Raw genomic sequence first — 23659 nt, 5'->3', positions numbered from 1 at the left:
TCGATTTCTGTACTCCTCCTCGACGAGAGGAGTAGCGTCAAAATCGGTATTGTTAATCCGAATTAAGGTTAGTGTGGCCGCAATTCGATGTTATTGGCAATTAGATGTTATTGGCTACCCACAATGCAACGCTCTGGAAATCGATGCTACTACGGTAGCTTGGACGCACACCACCGAATTAATGGTGCCTAGTGTGGCCGAATACATTCGAATTTATAAAATCGGTTTCCTAAATTCGAATTATATAAATTCGGATTAATCCCGTAGTGTAGACATACCCTTAGCTTCTCCCAAGATCAGACTGTATGATCCTTAAAAACAAATAGTATGGATGCCTGTTTCAGTGGAATAGATACATTATCCCTGCTGTTTGGGGCTGCAGTCCCAAATGCCTCACTCCCAGAGTAAATTATATCTCTAGACAATTGTGAATTAAGAAACAGGTTTAAGCAAAGTTCATATTTGCAGTCTGATTAGGGGAAAAGGAACATAAATATGCTGGGCTGACCACAGTGGCTAGCCTGAAGTATCAGATATCCCATAGTACTGTAAAAGAGAAACCCAGAATCACAAATTGAATGTAAACACCCTAAATTGCTGAACTGACGGAGCCTGTACCATAGATAAGGGGGAAATAATCAGGTATGAGACCTCAGAGCATTGTGGTTTAAAGGGCGACATTAATATAAAAAGAAATCTCACTTCTCACCTGCCCTGCTCTGCACACAGTTAAAACCCAGGGGAAAATGGCAATAATACACATATCTGACAAGCAAAAGGGAAAATAAATATTAGAGAAAAACTCATGTGACTTTTAAAGCTTACTGTATTATACCTGCTCCTGAAACAAGTTTTTCTTTGTGTTTCAGCCAGATATGTTCTCCATTTCTATGAATGATGGTGCTGTGGTTTTAAATGCTATGGGAACTGAAGTTCAGTCAAAAGAGACACGCTACAATGATGGCAAAACCCATTTTATCATTACCTCTGTCTCACAAGAAAGGTAAAGCTGGTCAATATCTTTGATGCTACCACATATAGTATATGATATGTAGCTCTTTTATGTACATAATGTCTTTTAATGTTGCTTAAAGCCCCTGCTTTAGGAGCTTTTCTCACAGCATGCCCTATTTCAAGAGATTATCACTTCTTTAGTTAAAAAACACAAGCCCAAAATCCAAATGGCTGAATCATGGCCTGGAGATGGAAGGGTCTTTTCACTAACATTTTGAAAAAAAATATTCTTGTAAATTTTTTTATTGACTTTTTTTGTACTCACCTGTAAAAGGGCCTTAAAAAAACGAACGTGATTAATTCTTCAGAAGGGCTGAAGAATTGCTTTGCTTAGTTAAAACAAAGTAAAAACTTAAATTAACCAAGGTATCTTTACTCAAAAAAGTCATTATATAGATATATGGGGAAACATGTTCCGATTTTTAGCATTGACAAAAACATGCTAGATTCCTGATGGCAGCAGTGAGTGAGTCAACACATCCACTTTTTATAAATCTTGAAACATTTTCCTTGAAGGTTTTATTCATCATTGTACTTTAAGTCAAAAAAAATCTTTTGTAATTTGAAAGCCAAATTATCCAAAAGTCTTCCTCCTGGTCTTCATATGTGCATATGCAACTCTGCGAGAGGAAATCATTCCACACATACTTTCTGTGCTCTCGCCTGCCCAGTTTTCGTGCATTAAATGGAGGTTTTCATGTGTGATCTCTGCAATTTATTATGGCATTTAAGAAAAATTGTTCTCAAAATTACATGTGCGCACGGGTCACATTTTGAAACTTTAGCCCTGAAATAGTCATCATGAGGACTGACATACTGCAATGAGCATTTTGACCTCAGGATCTGTCATACCAGATCAGAACCTAGGTCTGTTTGATCCAGTATTCTTCTTTTGATATTGACCAATATCTAGAATTGGCAGAATTTGATGTTTTATTTTTTTATAATTTTGACATAATATCAATGTTTATTTTACGCACCTTTTTATTTTTATCAATTTAAATGTTCACAGTTTTGGAAAATTATGGAGGGTCAGACTATCGCTGGCTCAGACAACAATTATTTAATGATAATCAACACTGAGATTCAAAAAGTTAAAGTTTTATAACCGCTGAAACACAAACTGTCAACATCAAATGTCAAAATATACAAAGTAAAAAGCCTTAAACCAAATTCTAATAAGTTCTCAAGCAGCATTCTTCTTACTTTGTCTATCTGTAAATTGCAATTATTATAGATGGAAACTTTTTTAGTCGGTTTGTCTGTGCGTGGTGAAATCAACGCTTTTTAACATTTACCAATAAATATCTAACCCTTCCAATCCTGAATCAGATGCTCCAAATATAGACAGTCTGTCATTAAAAAGGTGAAATCTTTCCTGACTTCTGCTGCAATTAGTTTACATGCTGCAGAATGAGATTTGATTACCCTAGGGTGACCAGATCACCCAAGTCAAATATCGGGACGTGGGGCGGGGGGGGCGTGGCAGGGGGCGGGGCAAAAAAAAAAAAACCACCCTTCCTCCACAAGCGCTGGAGGGAGGCCCGGGAGACGCAGGGGAAGCGCGGGGCCGGGGTGAGTGAGAGTCCGGCCTGGCCCCAGCTCAGGCAGGACTCAGTCGGGCGGTAGGGAGAGTAGGGGGGCGGCCCGCGGGGCCAGGCGGCAGCTGTTCTCCCGCCCTGGGCAGCGGGACTCGGGAGCAGCCGCTGCTGCAGCTCCCACTGCCGCGGGGGGAGGAAGCGGCCGATGGCCAAGCTCGGCGGCTGCGGCTCTGGCGCCCGGGCCCGAACCCCCCGAGCCCGGGCCTGTTGCGGGGACCCAGCAGCGCGCACACTGCGCCCAGCCCCTGGCCAGTCGCGTCTGGGCTGCTGCCCAGCTGGTGCAATCCCGCGGCGGCCCCGGAGTGGGGGCAGCAGGCCCCAGCCCCCCCGTCCCGCTCGGGTCCCGCAGGGGAACGAACGGGGCTGGGCTGCCGATGCCTCCGCCCCGGGGCCGCCGCGGGATTGCACCAGCTGGGCAGCAGCCCAGAGGCGACTGGCCAGGGGCTGGGCTGGGTGCAGCGTGCGTGCTGCTGGGTCCCCGCAGCAGGCCCGGGCTCGGGGGGTTCGGGCCCGGGCGCCAGAGCCGCAGCCGCCGAGCACCATGGCCGCTTCCTCCCCCCGTGGCAGTGGGAGCTGCAGCAGCGGCTGCTCCCGAGTCCCGCTGCCCAGGGGAGGAGAACAGCCGCCGCCTGGCCCCGCGGGCTGCCCCCCTCCTCTCCCTACCGCCCGACTGAGTCCTGCCTGCTTGGGGCTAGGCCGGATTCTCACCCACCCTGGCCCCGCGCTTCCCCTGCGTCTCCCAGGCCTCCCTCCACAAGCGCCGGAGGGAGGAGGAATGGTGAGCCTGGGGAAGAGGCGGGGATTCGGGGAGGGAGCCAATGGGGGAAGGAGGGGGCGGAGTCGGGGCGGGGGGGGGGGGCGTGAGCACTTCCGGGCTCCGGAGCATTTCCTTGTTTGTCCAGTGTCCCGACCGCACATTGGTCGGGACGTGGGACAAACAAGGAAATATCGGGACAGTCCCGATAAAATCGGGACGTCTGGTCACCCTAGATTACCCTTAAGCAATACAATATCATCTTAAACACCAAAATGATATGATGTGTGTATGGTATCTCACTTTCCCATATAGTGTTCCATCCTTTCACTAGTGATCAATTCGTTTAATTAGTCTTAGCCATAGTGTACTGTGGCTTTCTGAATATCAGGAGTATCTCAAAGATCTCAGTGGAGCTTTTGGCCATTGGACTCCAAGCTACCACACTGGCTAATCCCACTGCCATTTATTGCATAGCTGGAAGGAAATAGGTTGTCTTCTGATATTGCCATTTAGGAAATCAGACGCTGAGTTCAGCATTATGGGAACATTGGCACATATAACACACTGTGTAATAACTCTGAATAAACTCTTTCAAAATCAGTTTGTGAAAAGGAACATTTCTCTTTGCAGATATGAGCTAATAGTAGATGACAAAAAACATAGCAAAAAGAATCCAGCTAGAGACAAAACAGAACTAAAGCCTGCAAGTGCCAAGAAGTTCTACTTTGGTGGCTCTCCCATCAGTACTCAATATGCCAATTTCACTGGGTGTATAAGCAATGCCTACTTCATCAGGTATGTAACATCCACAACAGTACACATCAAACAGTCTGTGTCTGACAACATAGAAAATAAATACCAATGAGAACTGACTTTTTTCACAATGAAATCTTTTACCTTATTTTGTGGGGTTACCCAATGTATACAAACGCCTTTTTCTTTAATTTACTATGAAATGCCTCAGAACTGCCCTTCTACATTAAAAAACTGTTGAAGTGGAAATAACTATTGAGGTAACTCAGCCATTACCATACTTGCTAATTCCTTTGGTGCAATGTATAATTTGCAGAATAATTTACATTTGTATAATGTAATTTACAGCTCTACCTTTGTAATAAAAGGATATGACAGTGTCTCACAAGGCCTCAGAGCTGGGAGTTTGGTCTTGTTGAAATGTGGATCTAAATCATTTTGCAAAATGTTCCTTTTTAGATTTTTTTTCTGAAATGTATTGCTGGTTAATGGTGCCGGATTGAGAGTCCTGCAGACTGAAATCCTTTGTTTATGAATAGCACAGATATAAGACAGGCAGAAGCTGTGCAAGCTGCACATATTGTCCGACCACTGTGCTAGCCTCGAAGGACCATCTGTGTGTGGGTGAGAGGGTCGTTCATCCCCTCTGCTGAGACTGCCAAGAAGGATACCAACTAATGCCAGCTGGGAGAGTGTTTTGTGGTGTGTGTGCCCACCCACTAGTAACTATGAACTTAAATGTAGTCAGATTTATTTTCCAAAAATCAGATTATCAAGACGGTGATTCATACAGGGAAATTGGACTGACGTGTATATCAGTTAGAGCAAGATTGCTTCTTGCCCTGTACTAGCCACCCACCACAGGTCATAGTCCAAGGAGGGGACAGAACAGAACAGCTACTCCTCCTGCTGCACTGGTAGGAAGAGGTAGAACTTTAGCTCCATTTCCCCCGTGCATGTCAGCCAGCTCACCTGGAAATGTGCAGAGCAGAATTGGTCCTTCGCAGATTGCTTCCCCAATGGAGCAAGGTCAGTCTGCTTCTGGGTCAGCACAGCTATGCACTCCCCTTATTCCGGGCAAAATGTTATATATACAATGAGCCCAACTTTTTCCCCATGATTTGAAGTCACAGACCTCTCTAAAATTTCACTTGTAATAAGAAGATCTCTGAGGTTGTCCTGGTGATAACAAGTGAAAAAATTATATATTTTATACTAGCTTAATTTGGATATTTTAATTATTTTTCAATTCTGTTTTTAAAAAGCTATTTTTGCTACACCTCAGTCAGCTATTCTTAACATTATCCCCTCTTTGAAACACAGGTTGGATCGAGAGGTTGAAGTGGAAGATTTCCAGCGGTACCCTGAGAAGGTCCAAACTTCTCTTTATGGATGCCCTGTTGACTCCCCTCCAGTTGCCCTTCTACATAAGAAAGGAAAGAACTCTTCAACAGCCAAAGGAAGACATAATAAAAAGGTTAGCACTAACTGACTTGTGACTATTCTGAAATCAATTTACAGTTTGCCAAAGTCCACATATACTGCCTCATGATCCTAGGCTGGCCACATTGTTGTGGTTCCAAGACACATCTGAAAAATAACAGAGGATGGGACTTGGCCCCTTTGAATATTTCATAATTTCAAACAGATGATCTCATTTTGCAGATTCCAAGATTCATCAAAGACTTTTTTCATTATAGTTTCACCCATTTTTAAAGGAAACTTTTAAAATGCTCTACAAGCTACTGACGCTTTTACCTGCTAATGAAAATGACTTCTTTATGCCTAGCCCAATGGTTTAGCTGGGGAAAGGAGATATACAAAAAGATGTAGTAAAAGTCAGAGAGCATCATAGTATTATAGTAGTTATAAATGGGAAAGAACATATCAAATCCAACCCTCTGCAATTTCTCCCAATAAGAACTTAGATACTAAATTGATACTACACTTGATCTCTTAGCCAAAGGATCAAAAAGGTGTCAGTTGTATAATTTGCTAGTTTTTGTTTGGGGTTGTTAGCGTGTTTGGGGTTTTTTTTGTTTGTTTGTTTGATTTTATAACAAAAATAAAAGGACAATCCACTGTAAATTTTCTACTGCTGGACATGTACAGGGCTGCATTTGCCTCAGCTTCAGGGAACAGTCATATCATTCTTTCCTAGTTAGTAGAATTGGAAAACAAAATTTCTGAGGTCTCCTAAAAAGTGTGACAGAAAGTTCCCTCTCCTGTTTCCTCTTTAGTCTTAAGGCAGCGAAGTCAATGAGCTAGTTTTTGCTCTCAGCTACATCCATGCAACTCCACCTACTATAATCAACTTGCATCGGTGTAAATGAGTGTTAACCTTAATCCAGTATTCTGAGATTGAGGTCCTATGCTATGCTGAATTGCAGCAGAGCTCACATCCTTAAAAGGGGGGAAGACCACCACAAGGGGCTCAGGCTGGCAAATTCATAAGAACTGAATTGCCATTATATGTTGGCTAAGCAGTTAGAAATTCTGTGTTTCTCTGCATCAGTGGTGGGCATGGAGCTGAAAATTAAATACAAAAGAATTATTTGGGGACAGATATATTGATTAGATTTGGAACAACTCTAGATATTTTTATAAAATATTACCCGCCAGTTGGTAAACAGTACTGTCTCTGCTCATCATATGCACATCCACTTTAAACACTTGTTTAATGGCTTTCCTTGTATGAAGGTGGGAAGAGAAAAAGAAAGAACCTCAAAGGCAACTGGCCTCAAAAATTTAGATCAAGAAATGAGTATGCAAAGAGACCCTGACTGCCAGTTGTCCAAGAACCCCACGGCAATTGAACATGCAAACCAGTTTGGAGGAATAGCAAACAGCCGGCAAGAGTTTGACCACATACCAAAGAATTTCAGTGACAGGTAAAGCATCACATAGTGACCTGAGAAATAAAAACAATTTACTCTCAGAGAAAAGAGCCATGGAAACAAACAAACAAAGAACTTGGAACTAACAGAGATGTACTTGCTGCCATTACCTTGGTTATTGTGCTTATATCCTGTATCCCTTTCATGGGCTCTTCATCTGCTTTGTGTCTTGAGAAATTGTGCCTCCCTAACTGCTTGTATGGCACCTATTGCAATTTGGATGCTAGTGCAATAATACTGCTAATAATAATATATTAAACCTCTGAGCAAGCCAGCTGCATCCCTCCCATATCACAATGCAAAAAGACTTAGGCCAAAGCCTGCAGTCCTGACTCAATCAATACTCAGCAAAAATGCCCATAGGAGCCCAGCCTGAGTAAGAAATGCAGGATTTGACTCAATATTAATACTATTACAATATCATATATTTACATAATGCACTCACTCCAAAAGCACATGTCCAACCACAGGCTATATCACAGTCTCTCTCTGCACACATAAGCAATAATGTCATCAGGGAGAATTGCATGGCCTGAAATGAACGTATTTATATAACAATCACTTCCCCAGTCACCTCTTGGGTGGAACATGGCAGCTGTCTAGCAGCACTGCATGGTGGAGTAGCACATGAAGCAAAGGATACCATGTCCTATTCAAACAGCAGTGCAATTGTAGGTAATGAAGGTAATTCCCTATATAGTGTTAGTTCAATCTGCATGGCAAGGATATTTAATGCTCATACTCTCACAGAAAGCGCTACATAATAGTATATGACCACAAGGGATCAGGATCTTGGTTTAACGTTTATGCAAAAAACATCAGATTCAACAACACAGTGGCCCCTAAGCATACTGGGGCACTGGTTCAGAGGGAAGAATGGCATTTACTGAATCACAATGAAACCATTGAATTTGTTTTACTTCAATACAGTATTTTACAAACAACTATTGCAACCTTAAATAAATAATAATAATAATTAATGGAGATATCCCATCTCCTAGAACTGGAAGGGACCTTGAAAGGTCATCAAGTCCAGCCCCCTGCCTTCACTAGCAGGACCAAGTACTGATTTTGCCCCAGATCCCCAAGTGGCCCCCTCAAGGATTGAACTCACAACCCTGGGTTTAGCAGGCCAATGCTCAAACCACTGAGCTATCCCTCCCCCCAACCTTGATGTTGAAGTTCAATATGTAGTACATGTGAGACAGACAACAACAAAAGAGAACCCAAATTCTATTCCTCCCTAATGCTACATTTGTTTATGTATTTATTAAAAAGTAACATGGAAGTATGGAAGTCATAGGTTTCATGATTTTAATGTTGATTAAAAATACCCATGACTTTGACATTTTAAAATGTATCCTTGTGGGTGAGTGTATATGATATTAAGCATTTCAACAAATCTGACAGAAAATCCTGAGCGGTGCCAAGCTAACCCTTGGACTAAATGAGAAGTGCGAGAGAGCGGGAACTCAGCACCACCACTGCTGTAACACAAAGGACCGGACTAGTGAACACTCAGGCCTCCACTATACTAACTCTCCCAACCCTGCCATATTGGGAGTCCTAATGTAGATGACATTTTAAGCACTGTGGCAATTAGACCTTCTATTTTAATACTGCAGGGATGTGGCAGGCATGGTCCACTCCGGCCTCTTTCCAACCAAACAGACTTGGAGACTTTCTTCAGGTGAAACACACAGTGATTTATTTATAAAATTCATGTCCACCACCTTTGCAGATTGTACAGCAGCTTTACGAATATCCTGGGACTCTAAGGCTTCTGACCCCAGCAGGGGAGAGACCTCCTGTGGCCTTGGCTCTACCAGCCTACAGCTCTTTCCCTTTCTTGCCCCCTTTTCATACTTTCTTCCTGTGCCTTGGTTCCTTCTGAGTTAATGAGGTAATTAGCTTTTAACTCTCTCCCGCCTAGCCTCAATCTATCAATTTGGCACAGTTCCCCATATTCAGGTGTGTGCGGGGCAACTCATTGAAGCTGTAGGGATCAGAGTGCTGGATTAGCTGCTGTAGTCCACCACTCTGTCACAGCATGTAAGAAATGCGTATATACTTCTTTGTGCTTGATCTGTATTGATTTTATTCACTCCCTAGGATTCGGTTTTGGTTTTCAAAAGATGAATTCTTTGTGAGATGGATTTTCCTCTGCTTGGTATCAGCTCTGCCTTCTATTCAAATAACCATATAGAATGTACATCTAAAACATAATTTGCATAAACAAGGACTACATTCTCTGGCATAAGGGGACAGATCTCAATTCTCCCTTCTCTGCATGGTGACTTCAATCACATCTGCTCTGTTACTAAAATGACATGTTTTTATTTGACAGATCACAGTTCTCCATTAGTTTGAAAACTCACTCATCCCATGGAATGATCTTTTATGCATCTGATCAAGAGGAAAACAACTTCATCACCCTTTTTGTTGCCCATGGCCGGCTGATTTTTATGTTTAATGTTGGTCATCAGAAGCTAAGGATTAAAAGCCAAGAGAAGTACAATGATGGGCTTTGGCACAATGTAAGTTGAAGAAAGTGATTGATGTTATGATGATGATATTATATGATGATACATGCGTCAGGAAACCATAGTGGTTATCTGACAATTCATTTCCATGGGGATGTCAGTCTTTGTCCATAACCACATACACTTGCGTATATGCTGAGAAATTTTTGCTAACGTTTTAAAATCCACCATGTAGATCTGAGTATTTTGCCAAGTCATTAACTGGGGGCTAAGGAGTTTAGTCAGTTACAGTAATCCGCCAAGTGGAAGAGGCGGAGGTGATCAGAACAATGAGGCCAAGCAAGGTTTGGAAAGGCTTAGAACTGGAAGAGAAGGTTATGCGATCTGAAGCAGTATTGAGACAAAGGAGCTGGGAGGGCAGTGAGGGCACCTTAAATGTGAACAATATATATAATATAAGACATATATATGTATGTGTAAATATATTCTTTGCATTGTTGTAGCCACGCTGGTTCTGGAATATTAGAGAGACAAGGTGGGTGAGGTCCAAAAAAAGATATTACTTCACTCGCCTTGTCTCTGTAAATATCTTGGTTATATACAATGTTCTATTTTGTTTAACAAAATGTTAAGACAAAAGTTTCATTGCCAGCCTTTTATATATGGGAGGAGACGGTTGTCCAACAGAGAAGATTAACAGTTTAAATACAGCCAGTGTGCAGCCAGCTTGTAAATTTTGAATCAGACAATCTTCTCTAATACCCTGCTATTATCTCATGTTCTCATCTTCTTCTGCTATACAGTTATGTTTCCTCAGCAGTTTCATTATCATCTGCTTCAATAGTTAAAATTGTCACTGAATAAATTTTCTCTCTTTCAAGGTGATATTTGTTCGGGAAAAAGATACTGGTCGTTTGATAATTGATGGTCTCCGAGTATTGGAAGAAAGTCTTCCTTCCGTTGATAATACATGGCAAGTCAGTGGACCGCTTTATATAGGGGGTGTGGCTCCAGGAAAAGCTGTGAAAAATATCCAGGTAAAATAGACACATACTGTATCTGAAATTACTAATATACATTTTGGCCTCGATCCTCAGGTGTGGCTGAAGACCACACAGCACAAATCGGGGGCAGGGGTGAAAGGTGGGTCTAAGCCACCACTGTGTTCCTGGATCCTGGGCTGGTGATGTACTGGGCTGGACCCATAGCAAAACCTTAAACCAGCCAGGTGATCATTATGGCAGTCAAGGATCACCAAGCACCACAGAAGTAGCAGTCACACCCCTTTCCTCTGGTCATGCCCATTATGCAGGCTGAATGGAAAAGATGGCATAGGAATCATTCTGCCAGCTCTGCATCACTGGAAGATCCCTCTAAAATGGGATGATCCCTCTCACATGGCTATTTAAATTGACTTTAGGGCTGCTTTGAATCTGCAGAGTGGTTCAAAGATGCTTCTCCACAGACAAGGATTAGGACTTATTTGTTTTCCTTCTAAAGAAGTTACACAGCAAAACCGCACTATTTGATAGTAGAGTTACACCAGAAAGGTGCTGCTAACATTTTAATAAGGGGCTCCCACAAAAATTATTCCCATTTGCCTATGATAAACTCTACGTACAATACAAAGAATTCCAGGGGTGAGGGAATAGGGAAATTTTGTTTTGCCATCTATTCAAATCTGCTTCCTCATAAACAAACAAACAAAAAAAAGGAACAGGCAGTGCAATCCGGCAAAAATGCATCACCCCAGCCGATTCAGTGGCAAAATAACCAAATGTGCTGCAATACCCTGAGAACTCTTTTCAGCATGTCATTGATTATAACCAGATTATTTGTCTGTTTTGTCTAATCTAATATCATCTCTATGGCCCTTGTCACCATTGTATCGGAAAGCCTCCTTAACACTCTAAAAACTAAAGATATCAATAACACGCCCTCCTTCACTTTCTTCCTTCTCAGATGGTAATACAATAGCTTGGCTTTGAGGATTTTTGTATTTGTTTCTTTTAGTAATTTGGGTAGGAGGGTGTGTGGTGGATGTGTAGGTGGGTGTAGACCTTACTAAGGGAAAGCTAAGACAAAGACATTCATGTTGTTGATTGTTAGTCGCAGCAATAAAGAGTAATGGTCTGTAATATACATGTCAATTATGAAGGTTTTAAGCAGGCAGTGATTTTCACTTGTGTTGTCTCCCTGAGACTTTACATAGCTACATGAAGGCCAAGAGTCTGCCCTACATATTGGAGACACATTGGAGGATGCTGAAGAGCAAAAACTTGACAAAGCAAAACCCAAAGCAACAAGGATTCCTCCTGGGGAATCCTTGGGTGCACATACCAAGGTAGTAGCTCTGCCACACATGGAGAGTGTAGCCCTGTCCTCACCCAGAGGCAAGCGGGTGCGGCTGGAGCCCTGCTGCTGTGCTCCATCTATTCTTTGTTTTCCAAAGCTCAGAGAAGGCCATGAGAGCACAAGTTAGCTCTTATCTGAGGTTGGTCTGACTGACACCGGGGAACAGGCAGGACACAGAGTAAGAGGAGCACAAAGGTAGTTTAAAGTCCCTTCCCATACCTCCACCCTTCCCTTTTCCCTGCCTAGTGCAGAAATGGTGCAACAGAGAAACAGAGGCCTACAATTAATAAACAACCCCAGCTGGAGCTCTGAATCAAAAGGGAAAGACGAAAGACTTACTTTCCTTCCAGGAGCATTTTACTTAATAATATCACTCACTTTGTTTCCTCAGATTAACTCAGTCTACAGTTTTAATGGTTGTCTCAGCAATTTACAGCTCAACGGAAGATCAATCACTTCTGCTTCTCAGACATTCAGTGTGACTCCTTGCTTTGAAGGCCCATCAGAAGCAGGAACATACTTTTCATCAGAAGGAGGATATGTAATTCTTGGTAATGTGTAACTGAACAAATTTATCCAATAATAAGACTGGAATATTCACTGTACTTCACATGTGGATGAGAGAGTTGGGTATCTCTCTATCTAGTTGCAGAATTTTTTAAATTTAATCATCACTGTGCAGGGAGTCATGAGACATCAGTTCAACAACACGATATATCCTTTACCTAAAGTTGGTGTGGAGAATGTCAGTATGTAAAAAATTATATTTTACAAGTTAACTAGTGTCAAATTTCTTTTTGCTATGGGGAAGTGTAAATTCTTAAAGACTCATTGGAGTCAGTGGAGCTAAAACAATCCATACCAGCTGAGGATCTGCCCCTGAATTTTTAAGTGACAAAATAATACTTAACTCAAAAGGCATATGAAAAGATTTCCTGTATGTCATGAAGTGGGTTAGCAGTATGTATAACAAAATCGTTTAAGTTATTTAAGGCTATGGAACAGTATTCTGTTCTGGGAAGTGTCTTATGGACAAATTGTGCCAATAGGCACTAGGCAAGCAGAGGATGAAGCTGGGCCACAACACCTCAAGAGAATAGTAGGAGGGATTGCTGGCTGTTTCTGATCTGCTCCACAGCCTGCCACAGGCTTGGAGGACGGGGTTAGTGCTACTGAATCCTGCAGTCTCTACTCAGGCAAAACTCCCACTGCCTGAGGCTATGTCTACACTGCAGCCTACGTTGGCAAAATGTATGTCACTCAGGGGTCTGAATATTCCACCCCCCTGAGCAACATAAGTTACACCGACATAAGCGCTCGTGTGCACTGCGCTATGTCGGCGGGAGAGCTTCTCCCGCCAACATAGCTTATGCCGCTCGCGGAGGTGGGGTTTTATGCAAAGGGGAGAGCTCTCTCCCGTCGGAATAGAGCATCTTCACCAGACGGGCTCCAGAGGTACAGTTGTATCAGTACAGCTATGCTGCTGCAGCATTGTACGTATAGATATGGCCTCAGTTAGAACTGCAGAATTTCACGCCAAGCCAGTTTCACACAAGGAGGCTGCATGAGGTGAGGCTTATGCCCTGGGGACAAAATTGCCTAGAACATCTCAATTTTCTACTTTCCCTTTTGCTGTCAAAAAGTATCTTGAAGACTAAAATATCTATGATGATATTAAAACCAGAAGTCAGCATTAGAACTGTATGCTGCAGTGTAGTAGATGTCCAGTTTCACAATTAGTCTGGGTATAGAAATAACATTGTGTGACTGCTCACTTTTCTCCCCTCAGATGAATCCTTCAGTTTAGGCCTGAAATTTGAAGTTGTTTTGGAAATACGCCCCCGAAGCAGTTCGGGAATCCTAATGCATGGTCACAGTGTGAATGGGGAGTACCTGAATATGCACATGAAACAAGGACAGGTAAAAGGAAGGTCACATTTTCTTCACTGTTCTGCCTAGTTCCCTCTACAGTGTACTTGGATTCAGTGCTACATGCAGCTTTTGTCTAACAAATTTACTATTCCTTGAATCTTCTTTCTCTCCTAAATATATTACCCCATTAAACAAGAAGAGGTTAAGCACAACCCAGATACTTCTATTATTGTACATAAATATTTATCAGCCAATATCAAATCAAATTACTTTATTGGCAACAACAATTAATATTTAATGTACAGATGAAAGGGAAGAGGAGCACTGACACTTTGGTGCTGCTCTTTCATCTGCATATTAAAAATGTATAACAGTTACAAGGAAGGTGACTTGATTTCATTTTCTTGGTGAGTTAATACATTTTTATTTACTGCATGTTAAAAGAGACGTCTGAGTTGTGCTCATCTTTTTTTAGCAGACACATTGAGGAGGTGCTCCCACGACTCTTGGGCTGATAATCAGAGCGCCCTCCCCCCCCCCCCGAGTTCTGGAAAACTATAAATTGAAAACAGTGGGCTTAAGTCTCTAAACAGTTGTTGCTATTATTGCTTGTTGTTTGTATTACAGTAACACCTGGAGACCCCAACCAAAACTGGGGTTGTATAGTGCTAAATGCAATATATACACATAATAAGAGAGGCTCCCAGACAGACAAATGTTTGGAGAAAGAAAGAATCTTTTCTCCCACTTTTAAGATGGGAAACTGAGGCATGGAGGATAGAGCTGTAGTAAGTTTTGATCTTTATAAATTAACAGGGGACATTAACCTCTGAGCCTTTTGCAGCTGCATAGGATGTCGCTGTCATGGCACTGTTAACATATGGATCTATACATGACTGGTCCAGTGTGATCTTTACTATGCATATAATATAGATGGGAGTCACAGATGAGATGGGGTAGGGAAAGGCATAGGTGACCCTCACCAAAATGGTCCTGCAGTTATCCCCTTAGCAAATGGCTATATTCTTCTGATGTGATTTTCTTTAAGCACATAATCAATGCTCTCTCTTTTTTGAAAATTGCTTTCTGTTTCGTTTATTGACAGACACTTCTACAGGAGATAAACCAGAATGGCCAGCCCTTTTCACTTACTTTTAAACCATCACCCATCTTAGTTCACCACCATCAGCTCACCTGACCACTTTATTAGGCCAGTAGACCCTTTCCCCAAGCCTTTTGAATTTGATTTTGCTAGTGATGCCCATAAACTTGGCCAACGCCTAGGGGAAGCAAAAAGAGGATGAGGCTTATTGAGGTTTCTTATGTTGGTACCCTCCAGAGAAAAATAAAAATGTTCCCTAATTATCACTGGCATTTCCTCTACAATGAAAGTTGAGTGATTTCTTTTAATCATTTTCAGTGGACAACCTGTGATTATTATATGTGTACATCTACACTGCAATGGAGGTGTAATTTCCAGCTCAGGTAGACATACATGCACTAGCTTTGATTGAGCTAGTGCACTAAAAATAGCAGTGTGACCACAGCTGCTCAGGCTAGCTGCCCACATACAATCCCATCCAAGGTTTCAGAGTAGCAGCCGTGTTAGTCTGTATCCGCAAAAAGAACAGGAGTACTTGTGGCACCTTAGAGACTAACAAATTTATTAGAGCATAAGCTTTCGTGGGCTACAACCCACTTCTTCGGATGCATATAGAGTGAAACATATATTGAGGAGATATATATACACACACATACAGAGAGCATGAACAGGTGGGAGTTGTCTTACCAACTCTGAGAGGCCAATTAAGTAAGAGAAAAAAAACTTTTGAAGTACTGAGCCATCTTGATTATCACTTCAAAAGTTTTTTTTCTCTTACTTAATTGGCCTCTCAGAGTTGGTAAGACAACTCCCACCTGTTCATGCTCTCTGTATGTGTGTGTATATATATCTCCTCAATATATGTTTCACTCTATATGCATCCGAAGAAGTGGGTTGTAGCCCACGAAAGCTTATGCTCTAATAAATTTGTTAGTCTCTAAGGTGCCACAAGTACTCCAATCCCATCCAAGAACTTAGGTATGTACTCAGGAAGTTAGCCCAAGCCGCTGCCCATGCCACCGTGGCTATACTGTTATTTTAGTGTACTAGATCAATCAAAGCTAGCGCATGTATGTCTACCTGAGCTGCAAATACACCTCCAGTTGCAGTGTAGACATATCCTAAGGGCCAATTTCTGGACCTTTGCACAGCTCAATTAAATGGGCTGCATGTGCATGAGTTGTGAGTCCTCAGAAGGAATCTTGCACTCTGCCACAGACAGAGCTGCTCCACAACTGCTATTGCAATCTTAATGGGGAAAGGTGGTCTTGCAATTAAGGCACTGGACTCAGGAGAATTGGGTTCAGTTCCTAGCTCTGCCACAGATGTCCTTTGTGATCTTAGACAGTTCGCTTAAGCTCTCTATGCCTCGATTCCCCATCTATACAACGGAGAGAACAATACTTCTTTTCTCCTACCCTTTGTCTGTCTTCTCTGTTTAGATTGTAGGTTCTTCAGGGCAGGGACTATCGCTTACTAAGTGTTTGTGTAGTAGTAAGCACTAAGTAATACAAAAATAATCAATAAGGCAGCAGTCCTGGAAATCTGAGTGAAATTGGTTGAGATATATTCTTTTTTAACTGAGGGTAAAAAACAAAACAAAATCTTTCCCTGTGTTCAGAACACAAATGTTGCAAAAACTACTGAAATGAGAAGCTTGAAACGTGGTTCATTTTAAAGATCTTTTAAGAATTAGTATAAAGGAAATTGGTTCAATCACTTTTAAAGTTATAAATGTTTAAAGTGGGAACCAAGCATTAGTGCAACAACAAGGTGAAAAAAGGGTGGGGGGAAGTGATGGGAGGGGAATAAAGAAAAGATTTTACAGTATGAATTACATTGTTTTTTCCCCAGGTTATAGTGAAACTGAATAACGGAATCAGAGACTTTTCAACCTCAGTTACACCAAAACAAAGTCTCTGTGATGGCATGTGGCACAGAATTGCAGGTGAGTAAATCTCAGATCTTACCACTGTGAAGGGTGGTGGAACCTGATCCTCTCTCCATGGTTGTCCATTCTCATAGGCCAGAGCAGAGGGAGTAGAGATCATGCCTTCAACTCCTCACCAGCATTTGGGATGAAAGGTCCCCAAAGCAAATTTGCATGGAAGCAGTCCATGCCCAAGGACAGTAGTGCATCCTGGGCCTGCACTCTATAAGCCAAGGGAGGCTTACACAAGGGCCATAGACAATCTAGCCTATACTGTACAGCAGATCCAATAGACATCTTCAGATGCCATACAAAGCATAAATGATATATTTTATAATTAGGGCTCTTTTTGACAAGATTTTGCTTTGCATTCTAGTGATTAGAGCCTCTAATGTGGTGCAGCTGGATGTGGACTCTGAGGTAAACCATGTAGTAGGACCTCTAAATCCAAAAGCAGTTGACCAGAGGGAGCCTGTGTTTGTTGGAGGTGTGCCAGGTAAGACTTGTCAGAGTTGTTATAACTTTGTACCCGAATGCCAACACGGTTTAAAACAGAAACAGAAATGTCTAGTTTTCTTCTAGATAGTGAAAATCACCCTTCTTCTGTGTTCTCTGTTTTCCTCACGTAATCGCAAATTTTGAAGAACTGACCTAATGTCCTAGTAAAATTTGACGGCTTAGGGAGAGGTGAAAGAACAGTTTTCCACCAGAATCTGTTGATTTGATGGAATCTAAACATTCCAGGCAGCTGGGGAGATAGTTGGGGAGCCAGCTGGGCATCTGGAGAGCTGGCTTGCTGGCCCTGAAAAAAAAAATTTGCTTTTCCCATTTTTTTGTTCCAATTTGGAATGAACTTTTGGGGGGGGGGGGAAGAGGGGGATGTGAAATTTTTTATGGGACAGAAATTCCAGTTCCCGCATAGCTTTAGTCTCCAGGTCTTGCGTTGCTAGGCTCCTTCCAACTCCTCCAAGCAACAGCTCCCTTGAACATTGAATATACAACATGAAAATTCTTATTCTGTCCATTTCCAATGCACAGATGTCTGTTAATGTGACTTTGTGACTCAGACCATCTGTGTGGTGTGGGCCAAGATTACTATATTTACTTTCATTATTCTGTTGTGCTTTCATATGCAAACTGTAGTCATCAGGATGTAATTTGACTTTTAAATCACTTTCTGTAAAATCTGCATTTCTCTTTGGTAACATGTAGCATTATTTCTCTGTGCCATGAATGTCAATCAAGAATAGCATTAACAATACAATTATATTATTATATTCCTTATCTTGGATTAGCAGTTTAAGAGTGTGATGCTCTCATTCATCCCACATTGTGAGGGGGAGGAAATGAGTCAGAAGGGAACCACAGCTTTGTGCATAAATTCTAAACTGGAATTTTCTTAGAACTTCTAAACAATCATCACAAAAACTACCCTAATATGTAATATAATGTGGTAATTGTGAATGCTGTTCTGGCCTGTGATAACAGAATTTTACAATTCCGCATTAGCTATAAAATACTAACGAGACATTACATATTGACTCCATGATATTATCATCATCTTGGAACAGAAGTATCCAATAATGAACTTCACTACAACAAACAAAGCATAAAACTGAATGTAGATATAGTACTGTAAACAGCTAACACATTTACCCTTATGCGTCTGTTTTGTTTGGTTATATTTAGTTATATCACAAGAAATTACAAAATTAGACTCAGCTCTACAAAGGGACTTAGACACCCAATGCCCAAATTTAAGGCCCTAAACCGCAGTACAAGGCAGCCTGATTAGCTCTCAAGAATCACTTTTCTTGCAGTTGCTAGAGCTGATCAGAAAACTTCCATCCAAACAAATTTTGATTAAAAATGAGGGGAATATTTTTCCACTTTCTGACCAGCTGTAATAATCATGCTACTAAATCAGGCAGTTTCACAACCCATGATGGATTGATAGCCCCATACAAAACCATACTGTAGAATTAGGCTTATTCCAGTTTTCTTGTTGTATTGACTACACCCAAGATATATCATAGGGTGCCCTAGTGAATAGAACACTGCACTGGGACTCAGAATACCTGGTGTCTAGTCACCGTTCTGCCAGTGGCCATTTGGGTGAGTTGCCTCACCTCTCTAGGTCTGAGTTTCCCCATCCATAAAATGGGGCTAATGATGCTAACCTCCTTGGTAATCCGCTTTGAGATCTACTGATGGAAAGCGCTATAAAAAAGGTAAGTATTATTATTAATACTGTTTTACTGATTTTGGGTCTCTTAAAATCTATCTGCAAAATAAAAATATTTGAGATTGCCTGTATGTACCAGAGAGCCAGATCTGGTCCCTTGGAATTTTGCTAGAACTTGAGCTGGTCTTACTGAAAACCCTGGTTTTGGTAAAAGAAGTTTTTTCAGAAATGATTTTGATTTTTTTTAAATAATTTCAGTAAAAAATATCCTGACCCATGTTTCAAGAAGCAGAAAATGGGTCAATTTCAAACCTGCAATACAGAAACAACTTCAAAATATTTTCAAAATCATTCCCCCAGTTTTCAGCCAGCTTTATTTAAAATTGTTGTAAATGGTACTTCTGTCATCATTGGTTCTAATTCTCCTTTTTTCTTTGGTTCTTCCAGAGTCCCTTCTAACGTCCAGCCTAACCACACGCAACTCCTTCACCGGCTGCATTCGTAACTTTGTGATTGATGGAAAGCCAGTGAGTTTCAGTAAAGCAGCTCTGGTCAGTGGTGCTGTGAGCATCAACACATGTCCAACAGCTTGATACCACACAGCAGCAACACTGCAAACTTCTTTACAGCACTGAAGGAAAAAAACACGCAAAAGAAACCATGTTCTATTCCATTACCGATGCTGGGGGAAAATGAAAATATATCAAGGGTCTTTATATGATAAAGCAGTTATGCTTAGGGTCACTCACTTGAAATTTCTATGTGTGCAAAGAAAAGACATGAAGAATAAACAGAGATGTTATTTCTACAATGCTCTTACTAAACCATAAGAACAAGTTTTACAATTCTTACAGTATCTTTGTAGCAAGCCCTATCACGCTGTCAATGAAAATGCTGATGGATTACAGAATAAAGGCAAATGATTTTAAATATGTTGCTTTCCAGAGAGACCTTAAATCATTTCATTCCATAGCATACAAATGCCCTTGATCACCAACTTTGGTTTAACTTGAAAAGAATTGCTAATATGCATTAAAGAATAAAGCTAGATAATAGACTTACTGTGTAAACAATTGTGTGCAAGATTCTTTTACATGGAGCTCATTTATTCTTTGCTCAGCTAAAATGGGAGTATGCTGACCATAGAATTTTTGGAAACAATAAAAAAATTAGAACCCATTTCTTTCTACTTCCAGGTGAATTTGTGGAACCCTTTTGTAGTGATTTTCTCATCTGACACCATGTAATAGTTTGAATCCTAGCATGAGGTGAAGCAGGACTTACTGTTTTTAATATACATAATAGTTGTTACATAAACTAAACAATATTAGGACAAACTGCCTCACATAGGAAGCAGAGTGTGCGTGCACATGTGTGTGTATAAGGACTGATTGAAATTTTCAAAATTTAAAGTTTTTTATTACATTTTTCATCTAAATTTTAATATATCCAATATAACATATAAATACACAAAGATCCAGGACCTGATTATAGTGGTATAACAAGTAATTTCACTGACTTCAGCAGAATTACTCTTGATTTACACTTGTGTAAACCAGAGAAGAATCAGTCCCAAAGCATCTGGAGAAACACCATCACAAAAGTGTAATAATCCCCCCTTGTGAGATCGTTGGTGTGTGTGGTATGCCAACCTTTCTCTGACACAGTACTTGGTAGCACATCCAGTGGTCCACTACTCAGAGGCAAGAAGGAAAAGTACCGCAGTTGCTAGGCCTAGTGTAATCTAGCGCATCATGGATCCCAATAAGCACTCAGCCAATTGCCTTCAAGTGCCACATTCTGCTCAGGTCCCCTAGAAAACCTGACTCCCTGACATTTCCACTCCTACCAACCATCCTCTCAATTGACATAAACCTTCCCCATCCTGCTAATCTCTAGCCCTCCAATGCAGGACAGAAAAGAACAGCAGATTCACTGTTTTGCAGATTCACCATTGGTGTTGCTGAAATTCCTTTTCAGGTTGTCTGCTGCTTCCAGGCAGGTATAGCCAAGAATAACAGATGCTTGTATCTCCTAGGCATATACCAACTATTGTTTATTAAATGTTGGTAAAAGACAGGTGTTACATATTCATTACTGTGTATTTTATTTGTATGCAGACACCCAGAATGTTCTTCCAGCTCACTTCTGTTCCAAAGAAGTGTTTGAGCTCTGGGAATAAACAAAAATTGTCCTGGGTGTGTAGTGGGGCTTTTCTTTCAGTGTGCTTTGTAGGAAAGAATGATGATAGCTTTCCCTGCTTAGTCAGATCTTGCTACCTGAAGTTCATTCATGAATCAAAAAACACAGTTCAATTAGAATTCACAAAAATGTTAATATTCAATTTACTCCACCTTATTTTATCAGAAGCTAATCGAGCTGAGGGGGGCTGATCCTACTCCTGTTGAAGTATATAGGACCAGGAGCATCCCCCCCACACCTGTCTTGGGGAGGAATTCTCCATGAGGCTCGCTTCTCAGTCTTCTACCCCATCAGGGGGTACAGGATTTACCCTCCCCAGAGAACTGTAGGAGTCCAGGACCACCTGCATGAAAGGTCTTGTACCGCCACACTAATACTGATACCCAGCAGCCCCTCTGGCTTCCTGGCCATGTCTGCCCAAAGGAAGGGGCCTGCAAAGAAAAAATACTGGAGCCCCAGATGGTATTGTCTATTCCAGGGAATCTTTACATGGCTGAGGTGGAGGAGAAATTTGTTCCCCTGGCATTCCCAGTTTCTGCCATCATCCCCAGTATGGACCCTCAACCTTTCAAAGAACCAGCGCCTCCCACCCACCAGCGGCCTCACCGATCAACTCTTCCCCCTCCCTCCCAGCACCTCCAATCTGCCAAGTTCAGCTGTTCTGCAGCATGCAGGAGGCACTGGGGGAGAGGGAGAAGAGTGGGGACGGGATGCACTTGGGGAAGGGAGTGGAACTGGGTGGGAAGAGGCGGGAAGGAGGCAGGGCAAAAGCAGAGCAGGGGAAAGAGGCGGGGCGGCAGTGGGGGGTTGGAAGAAGGGATGGGGGGGTGGAGCCTGCAGCAGAGTGGGCGTGGGGGCTTAGAGGAAGAGGGCGGGTGGGGGCAGGGCCAGGAGGAAGCTGGCACCTGTGCGCAAAATAGTCTCATGCCACTTCCTTAGTATCCTTTAGATACTTGGGCCAGCCATCCCTAAAGTAACGTAGAACTTCCTGAGGTTGCATGTCTGTCGAGGTTTCTTTTTGTAGCTGACATAATCTCTTTTTCCAACACTGGTCTGTATGAATCCACCATATCCACATACACCTTTACATCATCTTCAAGCTCACGGGTAGGTCAGAGCAATGCTAGGCTCTGTGACAGAGTATCTGCTACTACTGGATTTTTCCCAGGAACATATTTAGCGATTGGGCCCCTGAACAGTCCTAGACCAGTACTAATGCAAACTCAGCTGTCTTGGCCAGCTTCTCTAGAAATTGTGAGAACTTTGAAGGAATTCTTGTAAGTGTTTTTCTGGGACACTTAAGTGCTCAGAGTAATATCTGCAAGGAACTGTAACACTCCTGTACAGCATACTTGATTTGCAGGCAGAGGAGTCAGCATATGTGTTCATCTGTGATTGACATCTCTCTGCCCAAGGGACACTGTTTGAAGACACTGAGCAGTCTTCCATCCTCCTACAAGGTCACGGTAGTGGACAACATCCTGAAAAAGATAAGGAAAGATAAAGAAGTTAAAGGTGTGGTAGTAATTCTTCTGAAAGCAAATGACCCCAATAAAATATCAGCTTTGTAAAGTGAACAAAGCCCTGAGGCAAAGCTAATCGCAGGCTTACTATGAATTCCAACATATCTCCCTACCGCAGCATGTGGTCTAAGTAGTTAAAAGTGACAGTGATAAGAAATTTGCTACATTTCTGAAAGTGTAGTGCATGTCTTTGAGTTACAAACTGCATTTTTCTTTTGTTATCTAATGTATCTCTAGGATTCGAGTGTACTCACTATAAAAAAAATGAAGCTAGGATATAGTGGCCTGCCAACTCATTTATATCTTAGCAACAGAATAATTCGCTTCTGGAATCCAAAAAAATTTTGTTCAGAAGGCTCAGTATAGTATAGTATTACACCATCAGCAGTTTGAGGTATTAAGACAATATAGAGGATGGAAACATAGAATTAGACTGCTAGATGGTTAAACATTAGTCCATGGCTTGTCCAAAGTGAAGGACTATTTTAAAAAAAATAAAAAAACAAAACAAAAATCACAATATAATTTTTTTTTAAACTCATGATTTTGGGGATAATCTTATAATTGGGGAGAGGGGGCTAAGGCTGACTCATGATTTTGGGGTTGCCAATACCGTATTCAGGCCTTGGTGAGTTGGGAGTATGATCATCACATTGTGACATCTGGTGGTGTGTTACTCGCTATTAAACAAGTTTGGAATGAGTATTTGCATATTACATATTTGTAGGACAACGGCTGAGCCCATAATTTTTAATTTTAGTGGTAACATGTACTGAAGAGCTACTTAATCTCTAGAGGCTGAAAATTGCCTATAAACCCTACCCCTACTTTGGCAATAATCAGCGTACAGCACTTGTGTGATTGAGCTTTAATTTTTTTACTGAAAGCTTCAATCCTGTAGGTAGCCATGCTGCCTCCACACTCTGACTTCTGCTAATCCTGTCTTTTTTTCTGAATTCAGTGGCACGTGCCACTGAAGAGGCGC

At 41.7% G+C, this 23659-nt stretch overlaps 1 protein-coding gene across 1 annotated transcript in view; it reads left to right on the top strand.

The window, feature by feature from the left end:
- LAMA4 (laminin subunit alpha 4) overlaps positions 1-19542 on the top strand; it is a 126567-nt gene extending 107025 nt beyond the window's left edge. Inside the window, exons 28-38 of the mRNA XM_065400888.1 lie at positions 870-1003; positions 4003-4167; positions 5449-5602; positions 6826-7016; positions 9370-9559; positions 10387-10542; positions 12252-12411; positions 13650-13780; positions 16689-16782; positions 17141-17260; positions 19397-19542. Coding sequence (XP_065256960.1) covers positions 870-1003; positions 4003-4167; positions 5449-5602; positions 6826-7016; positions 9370-9559; positions 10387-10542; positions 12252-12411; positions 13650-13780; positions 16689-16782; positions 17141-17260; positions 19397-19542 — 1641 coding nt within the window. The remainder of the gene's footprint in view (positions 1-869; positions 1004-4002; positions 4168-5448; positions 5603-6825; positions 7017-9369; positions 9560-10386; positions 10543-12251; positions 12412-13649; positions 13781-16688; positions 16783-17140; positions 17261-19396) is intronic.
- The last annotated feature ends 4117 nt before the right edge of the window (positions 19543-23659 follow it).

Source organism: Emys orbicularis, chromosome 3 (assembly GCF_028017835.1).
Source record: "Emys orbicularis isolate rEmyOrb1 chromosome 3, rEmyOrb1.hap1, whole genome shotgun sequence".
In the NCBI taxonomy this organism is placed as follows: Eukaryota; Metazoa; Chordata; order Testudines; family Emydidae; genus Emys; species Emys orbicularis.
Note: the sequence above shows the minus strand (reverse complement) of the source record. Positions and strands in the feature narration are given on the sequence as shown.